The sequence below is a fragment of the Trematomus bernacchii genome, unplaced genomic scaffold (assembly GCF_902827165.1).
Source record: "Trematomus bernacchii unplaced genomic scaffold, fTreBer1.1, whole genome shotgun sequence".
Classification (NCBI taxonomy): domain Eukaryota; kingdom Metazoa; phylum Chordata; class Actinopteri; order Perciformes; family Nototheniidae; genus Trematomus; species Trematomus bernacchii.
In genome coordinates this window covers 5,576,058-5,602,583 of record NW_022987593.1, presented here as the reverse complement: position 1 = coordinate 5,602,583, position 26,526 = coordinate 5,576,058, and the positions used below count along the sequence as shown (strand labels likewise).

At 40.6% G+C, this 26,526-nt stretch overlaps 3 protein-coding genes across 3 annotated transcripts in view; all 3 read right to left on the bottom strand.

The window, feature by feature from the left end:
- radil (Ras association and DIL domains) overlaps window positions 1-9,700 on the bottom strand; it is a 25,562-nt gene extending 15,862 nt beyond the window's left edge. Inside the window, exons 1-8 of the mRNA XM_034130179.1 lie at window positions 9,481-9,700; window positions 7,033-7,129; window positions 6,552-6,666; window positions 5,065-5,569; window positions 1,393-1,500; window positions 788-903; window positions 508-678; window positions 1-186 (exon numbers count right to left, since the gene is read on the bottom strand). The exon at window positions 1-186 is cut by the window's left edge and continues 604 nt beyond it. Of these exons, the coding sequence (XP_033986070.1) occupies window positions 1-186; window positions 508-678; window positions 788-903; window positions 1,393-1,500; window positions 5,065-5,569; window positions 6,552-6,635 (1,170 nt within the window). The 5' untranslated portion in view covers window positions 6,636-6,666; window positions 7,033-7,129; window positions 9,481-9,700. The remainder of the gene's footprint in view (window positions 187-507; window positions 679-787; window positions 904-1,392; window positions 1,501-5,064; window positions 5,570-6,551; window positions 6,667-7,032; window positions 7,130-9,480) is intronic.
- A 921-nt stretch (window positions 9,701-10,621) lies between these two features.
- On the bottom strand, window positions 10,622-19,582 carry LOC117481582 (monocyte to macrophage differentiation factor 2-like). Its single transcript, XM_034129316.1, has 7 exons — window positions 19,103-19,582; window positions 15,475-15,556; window positions 14,997-15,157; window positions 14,675-14,749; window positions 14,489-14,590; window positions 13,992-14,061; window positions 10,622-13,899 (listed from the first exon to the last, which is right to left on the bottom strand). The coding sequence occupies exons 1-7, from the start codon at window positions 19,114-19,116 to the stop codon at window positions 13,696-13,698; spliced, it is 708 nt and encodes a 235-aa protein (XP_033985207.1). The 5' UTR covers window positions 19,117-19,582; the 3' UTR covers window positions 10,622-13,695.
- Window positions 19,583-20,758: 1,176 nt separating this feature from the next.
- arpc1b (actin related protein 2/3 complex, subunit 1B) lies at window positions 20,759-26,468 on the bottom strand. Its single transcript, XM_034129351.1, has 10 exons — window positions 26,189-26,468; window positions 25,485-25,619; window positions 24,582-24,686; window positions 23,816-24,038; window positions 23,615-23,722; window positions 23,038-23,274; window positions 22,857-22,932; window positions 21,819-22,018; window positions 21,319-21,409; window positions 20,759-21,178 (listed from the first exon to the last, which is right to left on the bottom strand). Exons 2-10 carry the CDS (start codon window positions 25,546-25,548, stop codon window positions 21,140-21,142), a joined length of 1,143 nt encoding a protein of 380 aa, XP_033985242.1. The 5' UTR covers window positions 25,549-25,619; window positions 26,189-26,468; the 3' UTR covers window positions 20,759-21,139.
- Window positions 26,469-26,526: the final 58 nt, after the last annotated feature.

The following is a 26,526-nucleotide window of genomic DNA, read 5'->3' as shown; positions in this document are numbered from 1 at the left end:
GGACCGCTGACTCTCCCCCGGATCCTCCACCTTGTTGTTGGCGTGGCGGCGGGGTGCGGCGACTCGGCGCAGGCGGCAGTGGAGCGGCAGGATGTCAGGGGAGAAGAGGCAGATGTTGGGGCGAGCTGACGGAGTCTCCTGACCCACTGTGTGCTGCTCTCTGTTCAGCAGGTACACCAAACAGTCCTGCAACACAAAGCACAATAAATATCACATAATCAAAGCCAAAAGGAGTTATATTTTATAAAACATGACTGATACAATCAAAATAGTTACTTTCAATCGACTAATTGATTATTCGGCTCATCATTTCCTTTGTCAAATAAATAAAGTTTTAAATATATGATGTAGCGCAGCAGATGTATAAAAAGTGACAAGAATATATAAGTCAAGAACAAGTAGCTTCAATATGGGCTTAAGTTCACTACTTGAATGAAGGTACTTACATGTAGCTACCTTACACTACTGATCAGATAGATAACACATGAACTTCTTCTCTCTCCTCACCTGCTGATTGTACCCCTGTAGCAGCAGGAGGTGGGGGGACTGGTAAAGTGAGTGCTTCACTCCTCCCTGACCTCCATCCTCTTTCCTTCGGCCACTGGAGGCTGCATCTCGACCCCTTAAGGGTCCTGGCAGGGTGGAGTAGTAACGCTTGGGCTCATCTCCCAGTCCCAGCTGCAGAGGCAGGAAGAGAATCACGCACACATTCAAGATTTCACACAGGTTGGCAACAGAACCATGAATAATAATGAATATCCTGACGGGGCTTTAGAGGGAGACCCACCTGGTTGAGGCTGGTCTCGCTGAGGCTGCGGCAGAAGGATGAGTTGCTGGATCGGGGCAGGGTCAGCGTCCCCTTCGCTCTGTTCCTCTGGAGCTTACGTGCCTGAGCATTTATATCTACAAGGAGGCAGAGAGGAGGAGTGAGAGAAGAACAAGGAGAAGGGCAAAAGGGAGAACAGGTGGAGAATAATAAGAAGGAGCAAAAGGGAGAGCAGGGAGATAGAGGTTGAGGATACAGGAGGAGAGAGAGGTAAAGAGCAGAAAATAAGAAGAAGGTTTTCTGTGCAATGTCAGCAGGTATGTTGGACTCATGAGTGAAGTCTGGATAAGGTACATAAGTGCATAGCAGTCATGTGTGAGCTGAGTGGAAACTGAGTAAAACAAACCAGTCAGATGAGGTAAATGTTGCTGGATGGAGCACAACATTAAACCTGATGAAAGTAAACTGAGTTCTTAATCTGAGGCCATGCAATGGCTCTGCACACACACACACTCACACACTGGTTGAATCACGGGCAATGGGGGTGGCGCTGGTGACAACGCAGGTAGAGGTGGTCTCCATGGCAACAATGACTAACAGCCACCCTACCTGAGGCCAGTCCCCACCTTTAGAGCTGGACTGTACCACTCGACCACAGCGCAGGGGGGAGCTCCTGTGTTTGCCCAGCCCAGACCGACCCATTAGAGCCGCCAGGAACTGGGAGGTTTTGGGCCCTACAGCAGGGTGGGAGGGGTTAGGGAGGCTGAGAAAACACCCCCTCCCAAAAACACCAAGCACAGAATAACCCCCATATACACAGCATCCGCACACCACAAGACATGCATGCACTGCGGAGCAAAACATAGTCTGTGGTGCTTTCAGTGAGTCACATCAGCAGTTAGTAAAGAGAAACTAGGCATGGGACGATATGAAGATTTTAAATCACGATTCAACTGGCTTAAATAATTGTGATTCACGATATTACCCCGATAATCATCATAATCTGCTTAAACCCTATGCTTAATTTGGTACCAAAACATACTGGAATCAGATCATTTCAAATGTGTCAACAAACAGACATTTTGATTGCGTCACTGATAGGAAAAACATCCTTTTAAGTAAAAAATAAGCAATCAAACAATTTCAAATAAAACAACCATAGGGTTCCCTGGTCTTTATTAAGAAAAGATAATTAAACTGCAACATTTTGAGAATCTGTTCCTATTTGATAATTATTGTATTTTTAAATCAGGCTTCATTTTAAACTTCTCTGATGATTTTTATTGTGATCTGCGTTAAAATCATATATCGTCCCATTCCTAGGAGAGTTACAGTTAAAGGTATGAGGTACAGGATTTTTGCCAAAACATATCACTGTCAAATGATTAAGATATAGTTCTCAAAGTCAATCAACAACTACATGTATTCATTAGAAACTATAGTACATAATCCGCTTAGTAATTTCATTTTAGCTAATTTTGGTGTTTTGTCTTATTTTAGAACAATTTAACCAGAAGAAGTTATAGTGTAGATCGCATGATTCAAGGTTGATAATACAATTATTTGCCAGTGATATCTCCGTAATGAAAATCCTACAGTACCTTTAAAGTGCTATCTCACAGTTTAAAACAGCGTGTTTGACAATAAACACAATTCCCACATGTGCATGCACGCTCTCACACACACAAGGGGAGAAAAAAGACAACAAGTGAGAAACATAATAAAGAGCGAAAGAGACTCCAGGGTGTGTGAGTTTTCTTATCACTATAACACAAAGGAGAAAGGGTTAGTGTGAAAATGAAAATATGAGTATTAATACGTTTTAGTTAATAAACAAGTTTTAACCCAGAAGGCATTCTTTGCTGTGAGTTTCAGTTTTTTGACAAATTATGAAACCCAGCCAAAATAAGCACAGTAAGGAATGCTTTCAAAGGAGAAAGCTGCTGATAATCCATATTTGTGTTATTGCAACAACAAATTGATCCTATTAACAAGTATTGCATGAGTTGCCAAAGCCTGATAGCTTACTCCTCTGTGCCAAAGAGATCCATTGTTTCCCAAATGGTGTAACACTGAGTAACATGTTCCTTCAATACACCGCTGCAGCTTATTGCAGTCAATCCATGAGCAAAGTCTCACAAGCATACAAAATGTGTATTTATCTAGTCCAAACCACCAAATGCACTATTTACTAGATTTTGAGAATGCTTTCTTAAAACTACAGTGACCAGCTTTTGTAGAAAAGGTTATTTTAATTATTGATTTGACTTAAAAAGAATACTATATTTTTGATACGGACAATGTAGGACAGACAGCCTTGAGAGATGGTCTAAGAGGTTAGGGCTTAGGTCTTTTCAAAGGAATTATTGATCTTTAGAACAAATATAGAACAACACTAACTTATCACTTCTCATGGCTACTACGGGGTTGGGAATCATATCAAGGAGGGAATAACATTGAAGATCATGGTTTTGTTTTGACCTCACACTTTTCATTATAACTCGGATCAATGCGATGAATCGAACAAGAAAATACTCATTACTGTTCATTTGTAAAGGACTTAATTCACAGTGTACAAAAACATGATTTACCCATACACCGTATAAACCTCTGTGACGTCGAGCATAGGTTTCTGAAGTTCAGTTGTGAAGCTCAATGAGGGAGGCTCTGACCGGCGCCATTTTTGCAGCGGCAAAACTGCCCAATGCACGTCTAATCTAAAAATTGACAATGAGTTGGATCTTAGGTGCAGCTGAGGTCGCCTGGGTGACGCAACCGTGGTCAAAGAGCACACACCTCACATTCAAAGCAGCCTGCCCTTAATTATGCACAGCTTTAATATTTTATATTATGTAAAACAAGTGAGCTATATAACAATTCACCTTCACACGGTTGTCATTAATAGAAAATTAGCTAGCTATAGAGACCAGCCCATAAAAATCGAAACCAGGCAGTAAACATCTTTATTTCAGCTGTAAAGATGGGCATTTCAACATGGCGACCTTTGGAAATGACTGGCTTTGGAACCAGCCTAAGGTTGACTTTTGATGAACTGCTGTTTCTGGCACTTTCATATTGGCTTCATTTCAGCACTGGAGGTTGCAGAAAACATGCTATATATTGTGATTTATATGGTTATCAAAGTATGAAATACCCTATATAATAATGGAAGATTTGCCCAGCTCTAGCGTAAAAATGAGAAAGGATTGTTGACTAGCTCTCTGGCAACCACACAAGTTGACATAGCAACCAGTAAACCGTGGCATGCTGAGAAATGTTAGTGTAGCTGCAACGTGTGACTGTGAGGCTGAAAATACTTCCTCTATCTCTCTGAACTAGCTGGGTGTTTATTAATGACTTCAACAGGGATGAGTGTGTGTGAAACTTCCATCAGTAAATCAATCTATGTAAAGGTCACTTTATACACCAACAAACATACACAGATATACAGTCCATTCATATATTGCTGCATGTGAAGTCATAACCGTAGTTTTTATGAGTTCTTAAAATTACAAATGTACACATTATCAAATTAAATCTATCTACACATAAACTAAATCTCTCGCTGAAAATCAAATATCACCTGAGCAGTTCAGGAGTTACACAGGGCGGCTTGATATTGGGTCTGTAGTAAAAATGTGTAATTCATAAAAAAACACTGGAGTGCCTACACCCATCAACACCTCGGGTCGCAAAGGATTCAGCTTTCACTCAATCAATCGACCAGCTGTCTGTGCATTTCCACTGCACTGCTATGTGTGTGTTCACTGTTGTGTGTGTGTGTTTCTTCAAGTGCTCAAATACCCATGCAAGTGTGTGTTTCTAATAAAAACCCAAATTAAACAAGTTCTTCGCAGATCATTACTTCACATGAAAACGCACGGGTTATCACCGAGGAAGTTCTCTCTAGGATAATTACTATGACAAAAGCTCTTATTACACACACACACACACACACACACACACACACACACACACACACGCACGCACGCACACACACACACACACACACACACACACACACACACACACACACACACACACACACACACACACACACACACACACACACACACACACGCACGCACACACACACACACACACACACGCACACACACACACACACACACACACTGCAGTGGAACTAATGAGCGGTGCTTTTCTGCTGAGTTTGACATATCAAGAAAGAAAGGAAATTAGACCAGCTGCTTTTTGCATGTTTATGTTTGTGTGTGTGTATGTGTGTGTGTGTAGCTGTCTTTCTTTATGTGTGTGTTTGTCTTAGTGTGTGTCCTCACCAGCAGTGATGGTGTCCTTCTCTTTGGCGTTGAATTCCTCCACCTCTACCCTCCTGCGCAGCTCAAATCTGCGAGCGTGTCCCTCTCTGGGTTTCCAAAGCTCCTGGAGCAACAGCGGCTTTTCGTTGTCCCCCATCGCACGCAAGCATTCGGTTCGCCACCCCCCTTCTCCTATCCCACCTTCCCCCTCCAAACGCCCGATGACGTCGCACAGGACGTAAGAGTGGGCAGCGTTCTTGTTGAGAGAGTAACGGTCGAGTGCCTCTTTGACCAGCTCCTGGGCACTGGAGCGCGGCGTGGCCAGGACGCTCTTGTAGTTGGCACCGGCACAGATTTCATCTCCAAAGATCTTCAGCACCCCCGGGGCCGAGCTCTGCGTGGAGAGTTCGGCCGGGTCGTCCGTCGGTCGCTCTGGGGGTTCAGTCGTGGAGCGCCGGTCCCCACGAGTGTTTGTTCCAGTTTCTACTGGGACACGGTCTCTGTAACTCAGAGTGCGGTACAGGACCTGGGGAACAGACAACCAAAGCTGAATGCACTGTAGGGCCACTTCATCACAGACTGTAAGTGTACAGTATGTGTTTTCTACAATGTCACCAATTGGCCTCAAGTGGTAACCAGTCATTCACACAGTTTTGGTTTTATTTGCCAAGGTTTAAGGGTATCTAGTTTTGAAATACTGGGGAGGTAGCATACATTACGTTTAAAAAAGACAAAGTGTCTACAGCCATACTAGCAGCTATGGCTGTACTCAATAACAGAGGAGAATTTAGCAAAATGAGCAAAAACCTAACATCAGCATGCTCACGTGATATTGTTGAACATGCAGATTATTTGCAGGAATAATATTTACCATGTTTGCCATCTAAGTTTGGATTGTAGCATGCTAACATTTGTTATTTACATAAGGCATCGCTGAGAGTAAAAGGTGGTACACGGATGTTTTGCAGATATTTGATCATAAACACCAGTATTGAACAAAATTGCAGGGTTTTACTTGATGGTTTGCAGGGATCAAGTAATTAATATATCAACCTGAGGCCAACATACTTGTGTGTGCCTGGCGTAGCACTTGATCAAATAAATGGTGAGATATTTCATTGCGGAGTTTGTGGACTGACTGACTGATCAACGTTGACTCATGCTCTTAGCTAGGGGATACAAATTGAATGTGGTTTTCCAGAAACAGTATCACAGGTATACTTAATAATAAATCTCAAATATTGCAAAACCTCAGCCAATATAGCCAAATATTTCTACTAGGAAGTATACCAAAGGCAAGTGAGAATTTGAACTGGCCCTTTCATCTTATAGGTAGATAGACTTCACTAAAATATTTGTTTTATATTGAAAGAGCGAAATACTAAAATGGCAGTATGTGTGTGTGTGTGTGTGTGTGTGTGTGTGTGTGTGTGTGTGTGTGTGTGTGTGTGTGTGTGTGTGTGTGTGTGTGTGTGTGTGTGTGTGTGTGTGTGTGTGTTTGTGTGTACCTGTGTGAAGGTCCTGCTCTGGCGTTTCAGGCGGCTCTTGGACGGCAGGGACATACTGGCCCCGGAGGAAGAACCGTAGAACATGATGCCGCTTTTGGCTTCACAAACTCCACAACTGGGGAGCGATGAAATACATTTAAAATTATATATTTGACTCCAGCGTGAAGGATTCAAATATTTACACAAACAAACTCATATGCAAAAAGTCCATGCATAAAAGTTGATGATGGACTCACGGCTACATCTTACACTTACTTGTTGAACATTTGTAGATCTGGAAGGTAAACAGAATCTCCCCTAAATCTATTATGTACAATATATTGACCGAAAACAGACCATGATAATTAACAAGTTGTGTGTGTGTGTGTGTGTGTGTGTGTGTGTGTGTGTGTGTGTGTGTGTGTGTGTGTGTGTGTGTGTGTGTGTGTGTGTGTGTGTGTGTGTGTGTGTGTGTAAGTGTGTGTAAGTACGTGGTGGATACCTTGATGCTGTTATCTATTATCACTCCAATGTGCGGCAGCACCCGGTAAATGTTTGCAGTTGTGGGTCAGATGCTTTTCATTGCATCACCTTTCACACTGGAGAAGAAAGAAAAGACGATGTTAATGTGAGTTTATGAGTTGACAGCAGAACTGAAGCCATCGTTGAGGTTACACTGTTTGCCAACGCCCTGTTACATAAAGTACCTCAAGTTTAAAACTTAAATTTGTCCCTTAGCTAAGGGGTTCATTTATGAGCGTGAAGCCTCTTGGGTTGAGTGTTTTTACTAAGGCTTATGCATTCCTTTAACATAAGCTTACAGCATTATTGTCGGTGTGAGCTATATAAGTTATAATACAAATATATAATATGTTTTGTATAAAATAAGATAAATGTTGAAGATAGACTGATAGTCAATTCATCGAGTTGTGCATCACTCATCGTGTCCAGAGGGTTTTCCTTTTTCCCTATCCGGAAAAATGCATGTTAATATCTCCTCCTCTTTATTCACAATAAAGACGGCCGTTGTATTATGCTTGACACATTATTTCACTTTTAGGAGACTTGTATGCTAAAGCAAACTAAGGACCTTCTTGTTACACATAAGGGAATACTATAAAGTAGCTAAGAGCGCACACTTTCAGATCAAAAGGTTTCCCCCATTAACATCCAAAGGAAATACTTATGGAGATTTAATGCAACTCATATTTTCTTGAAGCATCCTTCAAAAAATTAAAGAGAACCTTAGGCTGAGTAATTTTATGCAACCAGGCACGGATCCTTCAGGGATTCATATAATATCGCTGTGGCTTAAAGATTCAAGTGTCAACATTTCAAATCATATTATTGCCTGCCCAACAAATGTATGACTGAATTCTGGGCCATGACAGTGACCCCCCGTCGACAATTCACGAGCGTCGAGCTCCTCCTCATAATTTCCCGGTAAAATCAAGTGTCCCAATCCGACCCTTCTGATATACATAGCCTTTCCCTTCAGAATATACTAGTTCAACCCACAGTTTCAATTTATCTTTGATGACTCACTATATCTTTAAAATGTTTGTATTATTAATATTATAATTTTTTTATTAAATAAATGTTTACGTCTAAACATTTTTCGAAAAACACTACATTTTCAATTTCTTAGAGAAGTCTCAGTTGTTGATTGAAAAGCTGGAATGAACACAGGTTTGCCATTTTTGCCAATAAATCTTCTGGTTATCCACTCAATCAACATCATTTCATTGCTTGTTTCCAGTTATTGACTGTGCCGCATTGTTTCCCTTTCACATGCACCACATTTTGTTGTATTCTCCTAGCCATCTTGTGATCTCAAATTTGGTGCTACAGATTGTATAAAGCACAAATGAAGAAATTCTATGTCTGCCTGGATTCAGGTCATGCATTTATCTCATTTAACAGCTCTGTTTGCAGCCCATGTCACTGCTGGAGGAGAGTCACGCTTCATTCTTGGCTCTGCATGAACCCATTTGACCGATCAAGTCTTTTCATGAAGGTAACATCAGCAAGCACCTCCACATTTTAAAGCCACTGTGGCAGCAGATGCAAGCAGCACCTCACACACGTCTGTTTTGATTGCAACTTGTACTTTATATTATTTCCTTTCAGCAAATAATTGGCAGGCAGCCTAAAAGGTGTTGTTGTAGCGGACTCTGGTGGGATAACGTGACTATTTTAAATGCCTGCTAATCCACTGTAATCTGGCTACTTGGCCGCAGTTAACTCAATCCTGGGACTAACAAACCCCTTTGGTCCACACAAGGAGACAGAGGCCTACATTTTGCATTGGCAGGTTGTGTTTTGTGACCCAGGAGGTAGGGTTACATTTGGTTATCATGTCACACAGACTACAACTTCCCCACCACCTTTTTTTGACTTGCTGTCTGTCCTTGTCTAGACAGCTAGAAGGTCAGATATAAAGGCTGCGTTGGGAAAAAAACTTGACACCAGTAAAACATGCTGAATAATATTGTACAGATTACAGAACGTGTGATTTCTCGATTACTACCGGGTCTGCCCTTTATTCGGTGCCTGTCCGTCTGTTTACGACGTTGGACTCAGTGGTCGTCAGTAGCAACCGCCGTGGCAACAAAAGGCAGGAGAAAATCCTCAGAAATTAATCCGCTGATGAGTCGTCAGGCGCGGCACTAAAAGCGAGCAGCCCCGGCCTCTCGCGGTCAGCAGGTGTGTGATGTTTGAAGTCGAGCCAATCAAACACAATTAATAATCAATTAGCAGGAACACTGTTTCGACACGTGAACACTCAACCACGACGATACAATTGGTGATTTTAAACTATAAAGGGTGATAAAAGCTGTGGGGGGTCTGCCCTAAAATAAAATAGACCCCGAAAAAGTTGTGTGAGCCCAGCAGTGGCAAGCCCACTCCCCTGAGGGCTCTCCCGGGTGTCTGTTGCGTTTGTACTCACGCTGCCTGCAATGCGTGGCTCCATAATGCTGGGGAATCCTTCTTGGCTTCTCTCTCATTCCTTCTCCCTGTACAAGATAGAAAATCCCCGGAAAAATAGGAGGGGGAAAAAAACCCAGCGAGCGACACCGAGACGTCCGGGGCCGCCACACTCATCCCCAAAACAGCCCGTTAACTTGGATGACTGCCAACCGTGGAGGGCTCCAGTTTCTGTACGCACATCTCCGCCGAGTGTCCAGCAATGCCCGCTGCCTCCGGCAACCGCATTCCCACATCCACAGCGGTTCACTGCCGAGCCCAGCCGGAAACACCCGAGTCCTCCGAGCCGCCTCACCTCGGCGCACCTGCTCTGGCACCAGAGTGCACGGGGACGGCGCCCCCTGGCGGACACCGGCGGTACAACATGGAGGCATGTGGACCAATGGAGATCCAAATACTTAAATATGAACTAAATACAATTACGAAATACCTTTTTATTTTTTATATATATATTTAACCATATTTGCTTTACCTATAAGGGCAATGATAGTAAACGTAATATACGTTTGTTTTAAAATACAATGTATTTGCTATAGGCCTATGTACAGTAGTTGTGACTATTCATATTTATAAAAAAACATTAACATCTGAGGTGTGTGATCCCAAATATTTTTGAATACAGCCTCATTCACCTCACCTGAAAGTTTGGTGTATTCAAAATACGCTGAAACGGGTTAAAACAAAACATTCAGATATCATACAACGATCCAAAGATCAGTTTAAATAGATGCTTAATTTAATTGTATATTTGCTTTAATTTTATGATAGGTAGTTAAGAACAAACTGCTAAAGTCTTACCTTCAACAGCTTCTGAAGACAAAACAGGCTTTTCCAATCAAAACTGACAAATACAAACAATGTCTATGTCAGTATATGGCTATGCATATGACATGTTTATATACTTTTCCTTCTCTAAATGTTCTCCCTTAAGGTTACACAATAATAGTATTTGAAACATCAAAGTGTATAATTAAAGACAATAACATTTCCTTTCATGTCCGTAAGTATGTTTTTTGAGTTACTGTGTGTATTGAGTTGTTGGTTGTTGTCTTTTAAATATATAAGTAAATAAAATATATAAAAATCATGAGTCCAGGCATATACTGCATGAAAAAGCTTTTTTATTACAAGAGAAATAGAAAAGATAAAAGCATTGTTGGCGTCATAAAGGCGTATCACTTCACAAAGCACCACAGACACGAAGAAAAACCAATATGATATCTAAAGAGAAAGAATATGAGCTAGTATAGTCTTGTACGACCAGAAAGAAAAGACCAGCAGCACTGAGAACAGAGTCAGCAGCTCCACAATCACAGAGCGTCTATAACAATGTACAGAGGGTCCATGAAGGCTTCATGGAGAGTTTAGAAAACTCTATACAAAGTCAGGTGGGCACTGTATGTCTGAATGAGACAGATATCATAACCAAGACAAGACAGACACACGTAAAATCCTTAAATACTTAATTTTACCGTCACAAAACACTGGCTGTGTTAGGCTCCATTACCCCCGATTACTCCAAAACTGTAAACACTCAATCATTTGGTGTTTGTTCATAGGCTAACGTAAACACATAGTTCAAATACTTAAAGTACTTTAAATGTGAGAATATTATCTGAAGAGTGTCATTCCGAACTGAGATATCCACATTGTGAAGAACGTAAATTCCCAGTGATGATACATTTGTTCAGACATTAAATTACCATAATGGTTAAAAAAAACGATAAAGTAACCAATGATAATAACAAGGTGTTTTTTTCAGGTGTTTGTTGGAAAGGTGTTGCAGAAATATTTGTGTTTTTGTCAGATGATTCTCCTTTTAGACCATAAAGTATAATAATGCATGTATATGCTGTTTGGTAAGTTGTAACTGTAACATGTTATGGTTATATTGATGAAAGAACATTGCAAAGTTGTTTCCCTCTATATCTACTGCACACATTATTGTTTGTCAGTGTATTTTGTAGCAAATCAAATGCAGATGTTGCAGATTTTACAGCAAACCTAGAGCGGTTGTGCAGCTTGAGTGTATGTATGTTCTATTTTAGTTTTATATTATAATCTTAAAAGACATATCTATGTAGTGGTTGTATGTCAAAGTCTATTTGGCTAGAGCTTTTCTCCTGTTTGGTTATTTTATAAATATTATGTAAAGCTTCAAGAAAACTTTTGTGACTTCTGCCCTACTTAGGGATGTAGAAAGCTGTATGGTGTGTTGCCATTACTTAAGAAAGCAGCTTCAAAGCTATTTGATCATTTTCATTTCTGCAGTCAGCGCTCAAACAACCGGAGCAGCTTTAGTGGTCCTTGAATGTGGCTTCACAGACTTTAAAGCCCAAATGATCCAAATCCTGAGAGACGGACAGCAGCAGAAATATGTTGAACAAGAGCAGAAGTTAAAAAGAAATCTCTTACACCTATGAATACTAGACGGTGTGACCTTTTGGTCCTCTAGCCACATTTATCACACTATACAAGCTCACCTAATATACGTTGTGCCACCACATACAGTTTAACACTAAGAGTACATATATTATGTCAAATATACTTTTTATGTGTTCAAGGTACATGCGTTCACGTGTAAACATAGACTCAGCCGATTACAGGCTTTGGATTCATGGGAGTCAGATATTATAGGATACATACAAAGACACACTCATACACTCTCACACACACACAAGCACACACAGACACACACCTGAGATGCCTTAATATTGGGCCAGATTGTTCAACAATACTATAGCTTCTGTTTCCTTTCAAGTGTGAGACGTTTATGGTAGTAGTGTGCTATCAGGTACGGCAGTAAGTCTTCTGGCAGTGTGATCAGACAGTGGTTTTCCTTTCTGAGGTTCAACCGTGTAACTTTGACAAACTATATCAATTGGTCCCATTCCCATTCATTAAGTTCAATATGATGGATATAATCAACTGATACTTTTTAGTACATAAGAAGAAAATATAAATGAAGTCAACATACACTGTACGTCATTAATACATATATACTGTATAAATTGTACTGATGATATCTTCACTCACTAACCCTAATGAACAACAGTAAATTATTATAATTCAGTTATTATGGTTGAAAATCTAATGAGTAGAACTTAGTTTAGGTAGAAGAATACCATTTAAGTCACCAAGACTAAAACCATAAATGCATGTTCAACATAAAAAAAGATAATTCCACAGTCATGCTTGATTTAGAAATCACAGTAAATCACTGACTGAAGCAACTGCTGTTAACCCATATAGTAAATGTACTGCAGTGTATAGCACAACTAGTAACTATATAACAGTAACACTACTATCTAGGGTTCTGAATTGGAATAGTAAATGACTGATGTTGCAACCTCCTAAAGTGAATGTAACCAAAACCTGTTAATGATACTTGAAATAATGTCCAGAAACTAATTATGATAGTCGAGTCAGCTCATTGTAAACATTGTCCTCCTCTTGAAAATAAGACAATGTCCTAAATTCAGCATCTGTATCTGAATATGCACCACATAGAATAGTAATTTAACCCCTGATCATTGGAATGAAACCAAAGTTGCTGCAAAAATAACTTAATATTTAACTAAAGTACACTGGTTTGAAAAAAAACAAAAGCTTTGTCCCAGTTCACAGGCTGCCTCCTTTGAACTGCAGAGTTCTCAAAACAGACTGAAAGGCTGCCTCAATGCAAAGACTCCTCAGAATGCACCCTTCATTTGGCAAAAAAACCTGATGAATAACTCCCATTATCAATTACAGTATGCTGGGTAATTGCTTCGTGGTGCGTTCAGATGTCTTCATCAACTCATCAATGATGTTAATAATTGCAGGCAGTTAACAACTAGATTAATTAAAGTAATGTGGTTACATTTAACATTACACTAGTATACTGCCACACACTCAATTTTACCTAATAATTATTATGTAAATTACATAACATTTCTGGCCATTTCTGAGTGCAACTTCATGGTGTTAAACATGTTTCTTTACTTTACAAGTTGATGAGGATAACCTAAATGCACCTTTAATTGTTAAACCTGTGATGCTTGACTGTCTTTTTGGTGAGAATGTTTTGCCCACTTGTTTTTCAAAGGAGGTAGCCACTGAATTGGTTCACTGCATGTATCACCCTCTTAAAGTTGCTCCAATACAGGAGCTACTTCCTGTGAGGTCAGCGCTGATGTCATCTGGAGGTCTGGACCTGATTTGGTGGCTGGGCGTAGAGGTACTTCCAGATGGCGTAGTAGTGTATGGAAGCTCCCATAGCTACGAACAGGTGCCAAATGGCATGAGCAAATGGGACGATGCCATCACTTTTAAAAAAGATCATCCCCAGACAGTAGCAGGCTCCGCCCGCCAGCAGCTCGTACAGACCAGACTGCTCCGTCTGCAAAGAGGCAGAATTTTTTTTATGTTTAAAGACATTAAGAAAGGACAAAACCTCAAAGACACCAGGTGAGAGTAAATGAGTGTGCTCACCATTGAGAGGATGACCAGGGCCGGAAAAACTCCCATCACCATATAGCAGATAAGCTCTGTGATCTTATACCTGACACATAGAGGAACAAAGTCACCACAAGACTTTGGGATTTGAGTTTTTAAAGAGTTTTAGAGACTTTTTAGTTTTACATTATATGTATAAATTGTAATGCATTTCATTAAATGTTCAAAAAACCTCGATAGAGTAGAGTACCTCAGAAAAACAATTTGATATCTCATTAAAGACAAAGATGAATTGATGTTGAGCTTAATTTACACACAGCTTAACCATCTCCAAACAAAACATTTGGTGTAGAAAAGTATGACTTTAGCCTTAGCCAGCTCTATTTGCTGATGAAGATCATGGGATGCAGTTGTACACTCAGGAAAGCTAGTGAGTGGACCTTTGAGGTGATATTAATTTGTTTCATGGGACTACGTTTTGATTACAGTAATATAAAGAAAGACAGCCCAACATAATTAATGCATGAACTGACCTCTCATGAAAGAAGAAGACATAGGTGGTTCCAAAAGAGGCCATGACCCACACCAGCCAGCGCATGTGACACCCCCAGGGACCCAGCTCCCGCAGGTTCAACCTGTTGGACAATGAACAGGAACACATAACTACAAATACAGAATACAAATACATATATATCCAAATAGCAGGCTAGATTGTTTACCAAGGGGCGTAGGAGGCAGCAATGAAGAAATAGATCACCATCCTGTCACACATGTGGAAACAGTGCTCCACAGACCTGAGGGTACAGACCACACAGCGTCATGACAACTGAGTGACACTGTTCATACGTGTAGCATCAGCAAGTTTTAGATCTCAAAAACAAATATGCAGTGTGGGGATATACACATGTTGCTAGTATGTCTCAACGGTTAAAGAGTGCAATGTCTGTTGTAGCCTTTAACCATAAATATCATCTAAAATGTTACGATCAGGTCCGTGTATTGTGCTGAAATGTGTGCAAGTGTTTTTATGTGTGTGCGTACCGTAGATGGCTCTTCTTCCAGGCCACAGTGTGGAACAGGGTGGAGATGATGAAGAGGGAGCTGAGCCCCGCCCCATAGACCCAGGCCGACAGCCGCTCCCATTGGTCCTCCGACTGGAAGTGCAACAGTGAGCTGCCCAGCAGGCTGGGGATTATCCATAACTAAATAAATGCATAACATAAATTAAACATGAGAAACCGATATATATACAGATAATAGGATAATCATGCAGGATGAACTGAAAACTAGTGCCTGATGTAGGTGTAGTTTAAACAGACTCTGGAGGAGCCTCTCATCTGTCTGTTATGTAACTGTGCTGGATTTTTCTCCTGTTTCCTCTGAGTGTGTCATTTCATCTGTGTGAGGGTTAATGATCACTTGGTGTGTGTGTGTGTGTGTGTGTGTGTGTGTGTGTGTGTGTGTGTGTGTGTGTGTGTGTGTGTGTGTGTGTGTGTGTGTGTGTGTGTGTTGCATTCACCGCATGCGTGGCACAGTTGGCAGCATGCTCATAATCTGTGGGCTGATATCTCTTGTTGGGAGGAACACGGTTGTTCATAAACCTGAAATCATCAAAAATGAACAGATTTAAGTAAGAGTGCGACATTCTCTTAATACTAGCAGAGCAGAAAAATATGCATTTTTTTAAATGAACAAAACAAAAAGTATAACTATATGTAAATTATATATATTTTTCTTTTTGCAAACAATAATATGTTCATTTTCATATTACTGTTACTGTGTGATGAAATATATTATATAACTATAAATAAAATCAGGGTTCAAAATGTGTGTGTTTCATATGGTATCACACGGATTATAATGTCTCTTCATGATGTCCTAAAACCACGTGTAAAATCATTAATATTTGTATCCATTTGTATCAGTCAGTGGTGTTCACAAAACTTCACCCCATCCTGTCCTTTTGCTTAGCAACGCTAGATCATGCTTCAACTTGTTGCCATGACTGCTGTTGCCTGGCAACAGAGGGGTAACCACGGACCGACTGAACCGACAGAGGGTTTGTCTTGATCACTTTCATAAACAATTCACATGTACAGACTTTCACACTCACAAACACATTCTCACACACACACACACACACACACACACACACACACACACACACACACACACACACACACACACACACACACACACACACACACACACACACACACACACACACACACACACACGTCGCTTTGAACAGACACCCAAATAAACAGCTCAGGAGGTAGCATCCCATCAGTGATGTCACTGTTGTCATGGAAACCTCAGAGCAGGGATTGTCTTTTTTCCCTCTCTCCCACTCGAGAAAACTCCTTGTTTCTTTCCTCTTTCTTTGCTCATCTCTGCCATCTCCCTCTCCTTCTGCACGACCATGTCTCCTCTATTGTTCCACGATGATTCAATTAACATGCAGGAAGGCAAATGGACAAAGACGTCCATGAAGACACACACACACACACACACACACACACACACACACACACACACACACACACACACACACACACACACACACACACACACACACACACACACACACACACACACACACACACACACACACACACACACACACACGATATGCACATACATTCACAAACCACAGCCCCTCCCTGTTTTTATGCTGCATCTTGCAGAGCCAGATTTCATAAGAGACCTAGATTTAGCGATGTCTCTGTCTCTTTCCAACACACACACACTTTCAGATTGCTGGGACTCAAAATGAGAAATGGGCAGTAAGGGAATACCACTCAAATAAAAAAAAATCTATTTATGTTTGAATATTTAAGCACAGGACAATCAATTCATTCTTTCAGTGAGGTTTCAGCCAAAGGAAGAAGCTTAAACACCTATCAGCATCCTCATGTAGTGCAATTGTGATACTTCCATTAAGATGTCTCCTCAGGGAGAAAGTTAAAATTCTCCACACAGAATTTCACAAACGATTCAGTCTGAGTGTAATGATATCACCCTTTAAATGTGTCCACTTTATATCTCTGTGTTGTTGTGCAACAGCGTGAAACGGTAGAACATGATGTTCTCCTCCTACATGTTAGCTGTTTCCAACCTTTTTTTTTAAATCTCATATATAACACTCCTGATCCTTCTGTAGGTGTATCAACAGAAAATGCACCTCACATGTGATGATAATGATAGGAACAAACATCCCTTATTTTTTTATTTCCTCTACAATGTGCTCCTGTTCCGCAGGTAGATTATTTTAGAGTAACACTCATTCACAGTTATTAATATGAACGTGTGTGTGTGTGTGTGTGTGTGTGTGTGTGTGTGTGTGTGTGTGTGTGTACGTGTACGTGTGTGTGTGTGTGTGTGTGTGTGTGTACGTGTACGTGTGTGTGTGTGTCAGTGCCAGGCCCAGCAGGCTTGGCCGGCTCATTAATGACTTTATCAAGCTGGCTGATAATTATCCGGCCAGAGGCCAGGCAGAGAGACACACTAAGTGGACAGAGAGGAGCAGAGCTGCAGAAACGTCATATCTCTTCTCATTGGACAGCAGGACGGACAGAAGGAAGGCTCTTATTGTCTCACTGAACCGTGAAGACCGAAACCTCCGTCCAGTTAATGGTGAACATGAATTAATCTTGCAGCCTGTTTTATGGCCAAGCTACTTGTCTTAAAGTATATGTACAGTGTTAAAAGGAATGGTGGTTTAAAAAAAAAAAAAAGCATCTACAAGAGCTTAATCAAAATTATGAATAATTGATGCAACAATTAACAAAAAAAATTAATCTGTGTAAATAATGTGTGCTTAAAGTGATATAAATATAGGACTTTGGAGATGAGATTTGTAAATATGATTGTTTACATTTAATTAATTGTTAAGTACAGAAATGCCCAAATGAATACAGAAAGGGGGCTATCACACGTTTGAGCCATTTTCAAGTGGTGTAAAACACCCACAAACTGTAGATGTTCACATTTGAAAAAAATAATAATAACCAGAGAAGTTGCCTTTTTTCTTGATTAAACAGCTTTAATGATTATGAATTTTCATAATCTTTGCGGATAAATCTTCTGTCTATTGAGTCATCCATTTATTATTAAGCTCTAGTATGAAGGTTTGTATTAACATAAACATAACAGAGGCCCAAACAAAGTCAAAACGAGTTATCTTAAAGAAGTTAACATATGGAAGTTGTGTACTTGTGCAGGACAACTTAGCTTCGTACAGCCTCAGTCTATACATGACAGCAGACTGAACCCAGACTTTGTATACAGCGGTTTTCCATACGTGATTTAAAGCATGACCTAAGGGGGGTTTTTCACATGAACAAAAGCCCTTGAGTTTAAAATGTCTTATCAGGGTGGTCTGTTACACCTTTTTATAACTGAAGAATAGTTTCACCTGTTTTCAAGCAAAAATATCACAAATATGCTAATTCCAACCTCTCCGATTGCTGATTTAAATCAGTTTAAATGTAATATATTTGGGTTTTTGGACTGTTGGGTGGAAAAACAAGACAATTAAATATGTCACCCTGAGCTCTGGGAGCCTCTGATGCACATTCTGTACTATTTTCTCACATATTACAAACTAATCAATTGAGCAAGCAATCAGCACATTAATAGGTAATGAACATAATTGAAATGTGCCATCCTATCATCCTCTATACTCTGTTTGACCTCTTCCTAAAGAAACACACATGATATCCTGGACCAAGAGCTTTCATGTGTAAGTCCAAATATAAAAGGGGATGTTTTGTGGCCTACTGTGTGTTTCAATAAGAGTGCAATTAGAAAGGGGAAAACACAGAAGAGACCGCAAGACGAGGAGAATGAGGAGAAAGAGGGAAGTGGCAGGTGTGTGTGTGTGTGTGTGTGTGTGTGTGTGTGTGTTAATAATGAGGCTTGTCAGGATAATAAACCCTGAGCTACACGATTATTACACCATCAGATATAATTTAGGCTATGTTGAAATGTAAATGTTATTTGTTTTAACTGCTCGTTCTCAAACCCTTCCATCATCATCATCATCATCACTATCAGCAGCATTATGATACATAGCCTATTTTAAATGCAACTGCGGTTCCTACTGATATTTTCTACTATCCGCGGGATGAAGAGGTCTCACCTACCTGATAAGATTCATTTACAGTGGAAATCAGCAACAGTTGACAGCAGACAGACAGTATATGGCTAAAGCCTGGACCCCGAACACCCGCCGCGGTGTGATCACTTGTGCTCGGATTGTAACGTGTAGCTAATGTAACGTGATGTAACACCGTTTCACCGGGGAACACGTCGTCGTCTTGTCCTCATCTCAAGCAGCAGCACCGAGAGGACGGATGCATCCTGACCCAGCTGCCTCAAGAGGCTCCCGGAAGTGTGGGCGTCGGGGATGGATGGTGTCTAAAGGGGGACAGCCGCTTTCCCTGCACGATGGTGGCGTAGATGTTGGTGGTCTCTCCCTGTCTCCCTCTCTCCCTCTCTCCCTCTCTCCCTCTCTCTCTGTGTGTGTGTGTCTCGGTGTTTCTCGCTCTGTCTCTCGCTCTGTCTCTCACTCTCTCTCTGCCTCCCCCAGCCGCCGGTTCACCTCATCACGACTCGGTGAGGAGGTTTTTCATCACTGAAGGCTGCCACATCATTTTCTGACGGACTGATTCATGGGGCTGAGGAAATGCTTGCCCATTTGTCCGTGCTCTCTCAGTTCATGGTACCGCCGCTAGGTGGCGATGCAGGCACGGAGTTGGTGATACATTGTGAGAAAATAAGACACCAACAATTTATACTACGAAAAACTGGAAAACGTACTATTAACATTGTATGTTTCCATAGCAACACACTGACTGTCCAACTGTGTAGTTTTAGATGGTAAAACACCAGAGAAAGGGCTCATGAGGTCCTTAAATTCCGCTACAACAACAATAAAAATAAATAAATAATGCTTATAAAAATAATAACATTATTAAAAATAATATTAATAATAATAATTAAGGAAATAATACCGATTCTTAAATAAAAGGTTTTACCATACAGTCTATGGGTTTTACCCATAATCAAAACACTTTAAACATGTTAGTATAATAATAATAATACAACAATTAAGGAAACTATAGCGATTCTTAAATCAAATGTTTGACACAGTAACTCTTTAAACTGTTATTATTTATCATTTTTTTAATAATAGGCCTACTAATAATAAAAGGGATAATGCATTCTCATCTTACACAGTATTTTTTTTATTTATGCAATAGCTTCTCATCTTAAATCTTATAATGTATGTTTTTTTCATGTATGATCTTTGCCTAATGATGCTTGCCTTTTTATTTTAAAGCACAGTGTGTCTGTCATATAAAACGCGCTCGGCTACATAAATAAATAAACATAACCCCTCATGATGTCATAGTGATGTCATCTGCACAAGACCTTTTTTTAACAGAACTAGCTGGAGATGTAGAGTAGTATTTGACAAATGCAGACTTTTACTAGGAAGTTATGCTCTATTTACAATCCCATACAAGTGATTTAAAGTGTTTTACTAAATCCTGTATTGTTCTGAGATTTTAACAGTTCTGCATCACATCGTCCCCATCAGCAGCATTTACTCTGTTCAAACTGCAGATGTTGAAACCTCCCATAATTATGTCAATTTTTGCAGCAAGAAATCAATCTTGAGATTGTTCTCTGCTGCATAATGAAGAATGTCCACTTCAACTTCTTCATGTTGTTAAAACCTCCACATTTCCAAATAGCTTATAAGCTATTACACACCTGTAATAAACCAAGCATTGTTGAGCACTGTAACAGCAATCATTTATTTAATGCATGTTATGACCAGCATAAGCTTTAACACATATTCATCGTGATTAATATAAAATTCCTGCTTAAAGCATTCAGCTCAGAGGAGCTCTCTCTGATCTTACTAATCTAACTCATTAAGTACTGCTTGCAGACCTGTGGTCAGTCCCTCTGCTTACAATGTTGAGTTCAACAAGCTCAGCAAAGAGCTTCAGAGGGATAACAAACACTGTTTGACACAAGTCTGATCGTTTAAATTGTATATAAAAAAATACCTGATTAATTAAGGCTAAGAAGCTTTGTGTATAAGGCAGCAGTTTTTCTTCATATCTCCAGAAGCTAATACACTTTGGGCGGAGTGACGTAAACTTCATTCAGACTATCTTTAAGTCCTTCATTGCAGACTCCAGCGACTGAAAGAAATATTCAAAAACAAAAGCCATGTATTATTATATTGTCTGCGAAAAGATGTCAACAGTATACCAAGCACATACACATTTGACCACATCAATGTATTCATGTGTGATCTTTAAAATATATGTGTGTGTTTTACCTTCACATCCCAGATGCCCATTCCCCCATCCATGCCAGTGGTGCAGAACTTGGCGCACTTGTTTCTTCCTCCTTCCAGCACCGAGATTTGGCTGAAACATAGTTTAAGACAAGTCATGAAATAATGTGTTGTGTATTTATATAACAAAAGGGAGTCATACTGTCAAATAATTTAACATCTCCTTGTGGAAAGACAAATATGTTATTTTGTTATTTTATTCCACAGGCATGAAAATGAAAAGTGATGTGTGAGTGGGTTCCCAAATTAAGAATTCTATATTCACCCTGACCTACTGTTAATGAGATGAAAATCATGCCATAATTTGCCATGAAGTGAAGTGAAATGCATTCATAAGTCATGTCTATTTGTGCTTCACAGATCTCATAATCAGATCTTATTTACCCTTGACTTATTATACACAATACACAAATAATTTGTAACAGCTTTGAAGACTGATCTGCCCTCCAGAGTCAAAACATGCATTTTGTTTCCCCCCTCACCTGATGCTGTTCTTGTGCAGGGTGTTCAGGTCCTTTTCGGTGCTCTGGGTCTCTGAGGCCCGACGGTCCAGGTTCTGGAAACGTTCCCTGGCACTGATGCCCTTCTGGGCCGCCTGCTTAGGAACGTCCAGTTTGCCACCAAAAGTCAAGCTGGCTTCGGCCCCGTCGTAGACAAACAGCACCGGGTAACAGTCGTGGCCCTGGGGAAACAAAAACACATGAAGATGAAGCTGGAAGAGGTTTTATTTTGATATAATATCTATACGGTATAACACAAGGTGTATTGCTCGTGATTTGTTGTCATTTCAGAGGTATAGTTAAAAAGCTCAAAGCGAATGAGTGTAAACATTTTTTTAATTATTTTGACCACATACATTTGTGTCCCCATCTGTAAGACTGTGTTTTTGTAATACTACCAGTGGGGGTCGCTAAAGTAAAGCTACTGTTCAGACACAGTGGACTTTAAAACAACACTTAAAAAAATAAATAACATGCATTCTATTACAAATAAAACGTTGCAATCACAATAAGTGGATTTTATTTGGCCTAATTCAATACACTCAGAGGTACTCTTGCTACTGACTTACTTGATATGGTATGAATGACCATTAGCTTGTGGTGGATAGCTAGCCTTAGTCATCATCATTTGGATATATAATGCTGCTGTATAACTGACATCACTGCTCTGTTCACAGAATTTTGTTACGGTAACACTGCATTCAAGCATGTAACAGATAAACCATGTTAATTATTTTATATAAAAAGATAAGTACAATACTGGGCATTATGAAGCGACGTGGTCTCGCTTCAAAGTACTATTTTCTAAAAAAGGGACTTTTGCCAATGGATATGATTTGAAAAAGTCCAAAAGTATTAGTAATTCTAAATCATTATTTCCCTTGTTGAATGGATATTTGAAAATGGTGCAGTTCAACAATAGGTTAGTCAGGCAAATAACTAAATGTGAGTAAAATAAAATAAAAACTGATTAACATTTGAATTTTTTCAGAAAATATTGGATATTTACTGTATACTCACAGCTGCTACTATGCTGTTCTCAGTGATGAAGGTGACACACAGCAGAGGAAGAGTCTCAGACCTCAGGCTGTTCACCCTGTGGAGGCATAACAAAGGTCAGAGTGCACACCTATAGAATAACACACACAGACACACACTCATAAAGACAGACACAGAGGTATGTAGCCCCGCCCTCTCTTACGTGCTGGTCTTGCCTCCCTCAGCGACAGACACAGTGGAGTCGTGCGAGGTCCAGGCCAGACGGTTGCCGGTGTGTGAGAAACACACACCGTGCACCCATCCTCCGGCTCCAGCCACGGTCTCACCGGCTGCTCCAGACTCGCTAGACTCAAACAACATCTCTCCGAACGGCATCTTGCTGCCCCAGGGAGTGGGGCCGGGCTTCTCCTCCACCTCTTTGATGTAGGCTGAAAACACCCTGTGGGCGAGGGCAAGAGGGGTGAGGGTGTGCATACGATTCAAAGAAGAGAAAGGGAGGCAAAAAGACAAAACTATGGATGTCTGCGCCTCCAATCAAGAGTTGGATGAGCAGAAAATGTAGACTTAAAAATGAAATAGGGGAAAAAAAAAAACTAAATGCATAAGAAGTTATTACACTTATTAAATAACAATATCCAAAATCTTAAACGATATCAAGTCTCATATCATGATATAAATAAGAGATCGATATATGCTCAACCAGAGTTACTCGTTATAAAGGTATGTAGTCTTTGAAATGTCCTCAAAAGTGTAGTGACAGATATTTGATTCACTGATACCTGCATTTGAAGTCGCAGCATCCAGCCGCCAGCAGGACGTTGTTGGGATGCCAGTCCAGGCTGAGGATGGTGGAGCGGATAGGCTTCTTGATGTGCTTACACACCCACCTATAAATAACAACAACAAGCATGTGGTTCATATTAATTAAATGCAGCCTACCATATAAATAAGTGGCAATGAGCTATCCTGTAAAACCTCACCAGTCATTTTCCTGCTCGAAGTAGCAGATGGAGATCAGGCGTGAGCCGCTGCCTACAGCAAACTTGTTCTCTTTTGGAGACCACTTCACACAGCGGGCAGCGCGGTTGATCCTGAGGATGACCAGGGTGGGCTTCCATGTGCCCTCTTTCAGGGTCCACACGTAGGCGTTACGGTCTGCTCCGCAAGTAACTATACGGTTACTCTCTGTGGCCCAGTCGATACCTGCAGGAGAAAGACGTTCTTATTGTCATCTTATCTCTGTGCATGTTTTATGATTTATAATTAAAGGACTAGTTCAAAATTGTGTGAAATATGCTTATTTGCTTTAAATCTGCTTCAAGTTGTACGAGACGGTTGCTCTCTCTTACTGTAGGCATTTTTGGTTAAAGGCCTGACAACATATCCAGTCCAATGATTATACGTCTCGGGGCACTAGGTCGCCTTTCACTCAAGAAAGCGATATTGCTTAAGCTAAAGGAGCAAAAAGCCAGTATTTGCTTCTTGTATCCTAAGTACCAATATTTTTGAGCATGCCTGTTTTTCCAAAATATTGATCTATTGTTGTTTAAATAGTACAATTTATTTATTAGATGTCACTGAACAGGAACGTTGGAATTTTAAACAGAAGTGTACAGGAAATGCAGCACTATGCATGGAAAAGGTTATTTATTTATTGAGCTATTCATATATCAAATCATTTTACAAAGTTTGGTGTGTTTATCTGAACGTCTCTTTGTGGAAAATGTATTTGTGATTGTGTCTCACCTGTCACCTGCCCATTGTGCTCCTTCAGCTCATGGATCCTGTTCCACTGGGTACCATCCTTCTTGTAGATGTGGACCTCGTGGTTGTTAGGGCACAAGGCGATTTCTATAGCACAAACATATATTTAAGTACAATGAACTTCAACAGAGAAAGTTCTGCAAGTCAGTGTTACACAGTAAAGGGAAATTAATCAGTGTGAGTAGAGAGTGATTGACGAGAGAAGTTTGAGAGGCTGATCAGTGGAGTGGAACACCAAACAGCTGACAGGATGCACGAGAAAAGAGAAAACTAGAGAGATACAATATGTATCTGCCTGCAGCACACAGGCACATGGTATCTTTAAATAGACAATGTGTGAGAACTGTAACCTTCCCCACATAATAATGTAGCAAACCCTGCACATGTTTTAGTCAGCAGATGAGTCAGAGGCAGTGTTTGTCCAAGAGCAGCAGTGTGGGTGCTTTAGTGTGCATTTTTGGCTTTTTCAAGTGTTCCGCCTGCAAGCTGAGCAAACTTAAATGTGCAGCTCACAAGTTGAGTGAAACTACATCTGCCTAGGACTCGACCACATTCGTCTGTAACATCCGCTTTGCCCAGAAACCAAAGCTCTGATCAAAACAGCCAAATAAGGCATTAGTTTCCTGCAGCTAACAGAGCACAAGAGCCTCTCAGAAAGGCCAGCAGACACCACCGTTACTGTTACAGGAAACAGGAAATACCTTCTCCCACCTGGGAGCCAATCACAGCCCTCCGACTCTTACACTTCTTGTTCTTTGGCACAGACTGTAGTTGAAGCAAGATGTTCCATGATGTCTGTGATTAAAGCTGTGAGCAGTTCAGAGAGGAGAAGACTCACTGAAATAAAAACCCCAGTGACCAATCAGAGACGGCGAGCAGACTTACGGGTACGATCTTTGTTCCAGGCATGGCAGCTAATTGGTTCCAGCAGGAAACTGTGGTACGCCATGGCCAATCAGATGTTAGAAACAAACCAGGAAGGGGTCTGAGGAACCAGTGGCTCGGAGAGAACAGTCAAGTCTAGAAAAACAGAAGTTAAAAAGTCTTTGTTAAAACAAAGAAGTGGTAAGGAGAAAAACACACAAATGATTGTACAATTAGGGACATCTACACACATATTCATCAAGATACAGACAAAGTTGGTTCAGACTATTTAAGGTGCTTTGAGAAGTAAAATAACATCAGCTGATCTTTAACCCTCTGTGCATAGAAAACAACACTGAACTTATCTCACTCAGGTTGGGTTAATGAAATCCAGACTCTCAGAGGCATGATAGGAATGATGCAGGTCAAGGGTAACACACAGCCCCAGAACAAACACTTTACAGCGAGCAAACACACCCAGGAAATGAAGACACGCAGCTCCATGAGAGCCGTTATAACTTTACTTGCCCTAATAAAAGACAACCTCTACACAATGACACCCACATTTATATTTCCTTATTGAGTGTGGTTAGAGTGCCTGTTGCATACTTTTAGCTATTCCCTTAAAAATGCATTAGACTCAGTGTGTGAATGTGTGTGTGTGTGTGTTACTGACATGTCTAAACATACTCAGTCAACTGTTAAATAGTTTCTAGGCTACTTACCCTGAGGGCTGGAGCGAGATGAATGGGTGAATAGCTGCTGTGATGGAGAGAGAGAGAGAAAGAAGGGAGAGGCAGAGGAAGGTGGTGGGATCAAACAAAGATGAGGGTGCTCAGCTCGCGGACTCTGGCCAGTCAACGCGAACGCCAACGACAGAGTGAGCTCAGGAAGAGAGAAGCAGAGCTGAAGAGGGAGGAGAGGTCAGAGGGGGAAGTGGAGGAGGGTACAGTGAAGCTCTGAAGTAGAGACATACAGGAAGTTTGCGCAGGCTTATGCTCGAGGCAGAAAAGATCATGGGTGTAACAGTTCAAAAATGTAAGCTAACTTTTAATTTGTAACT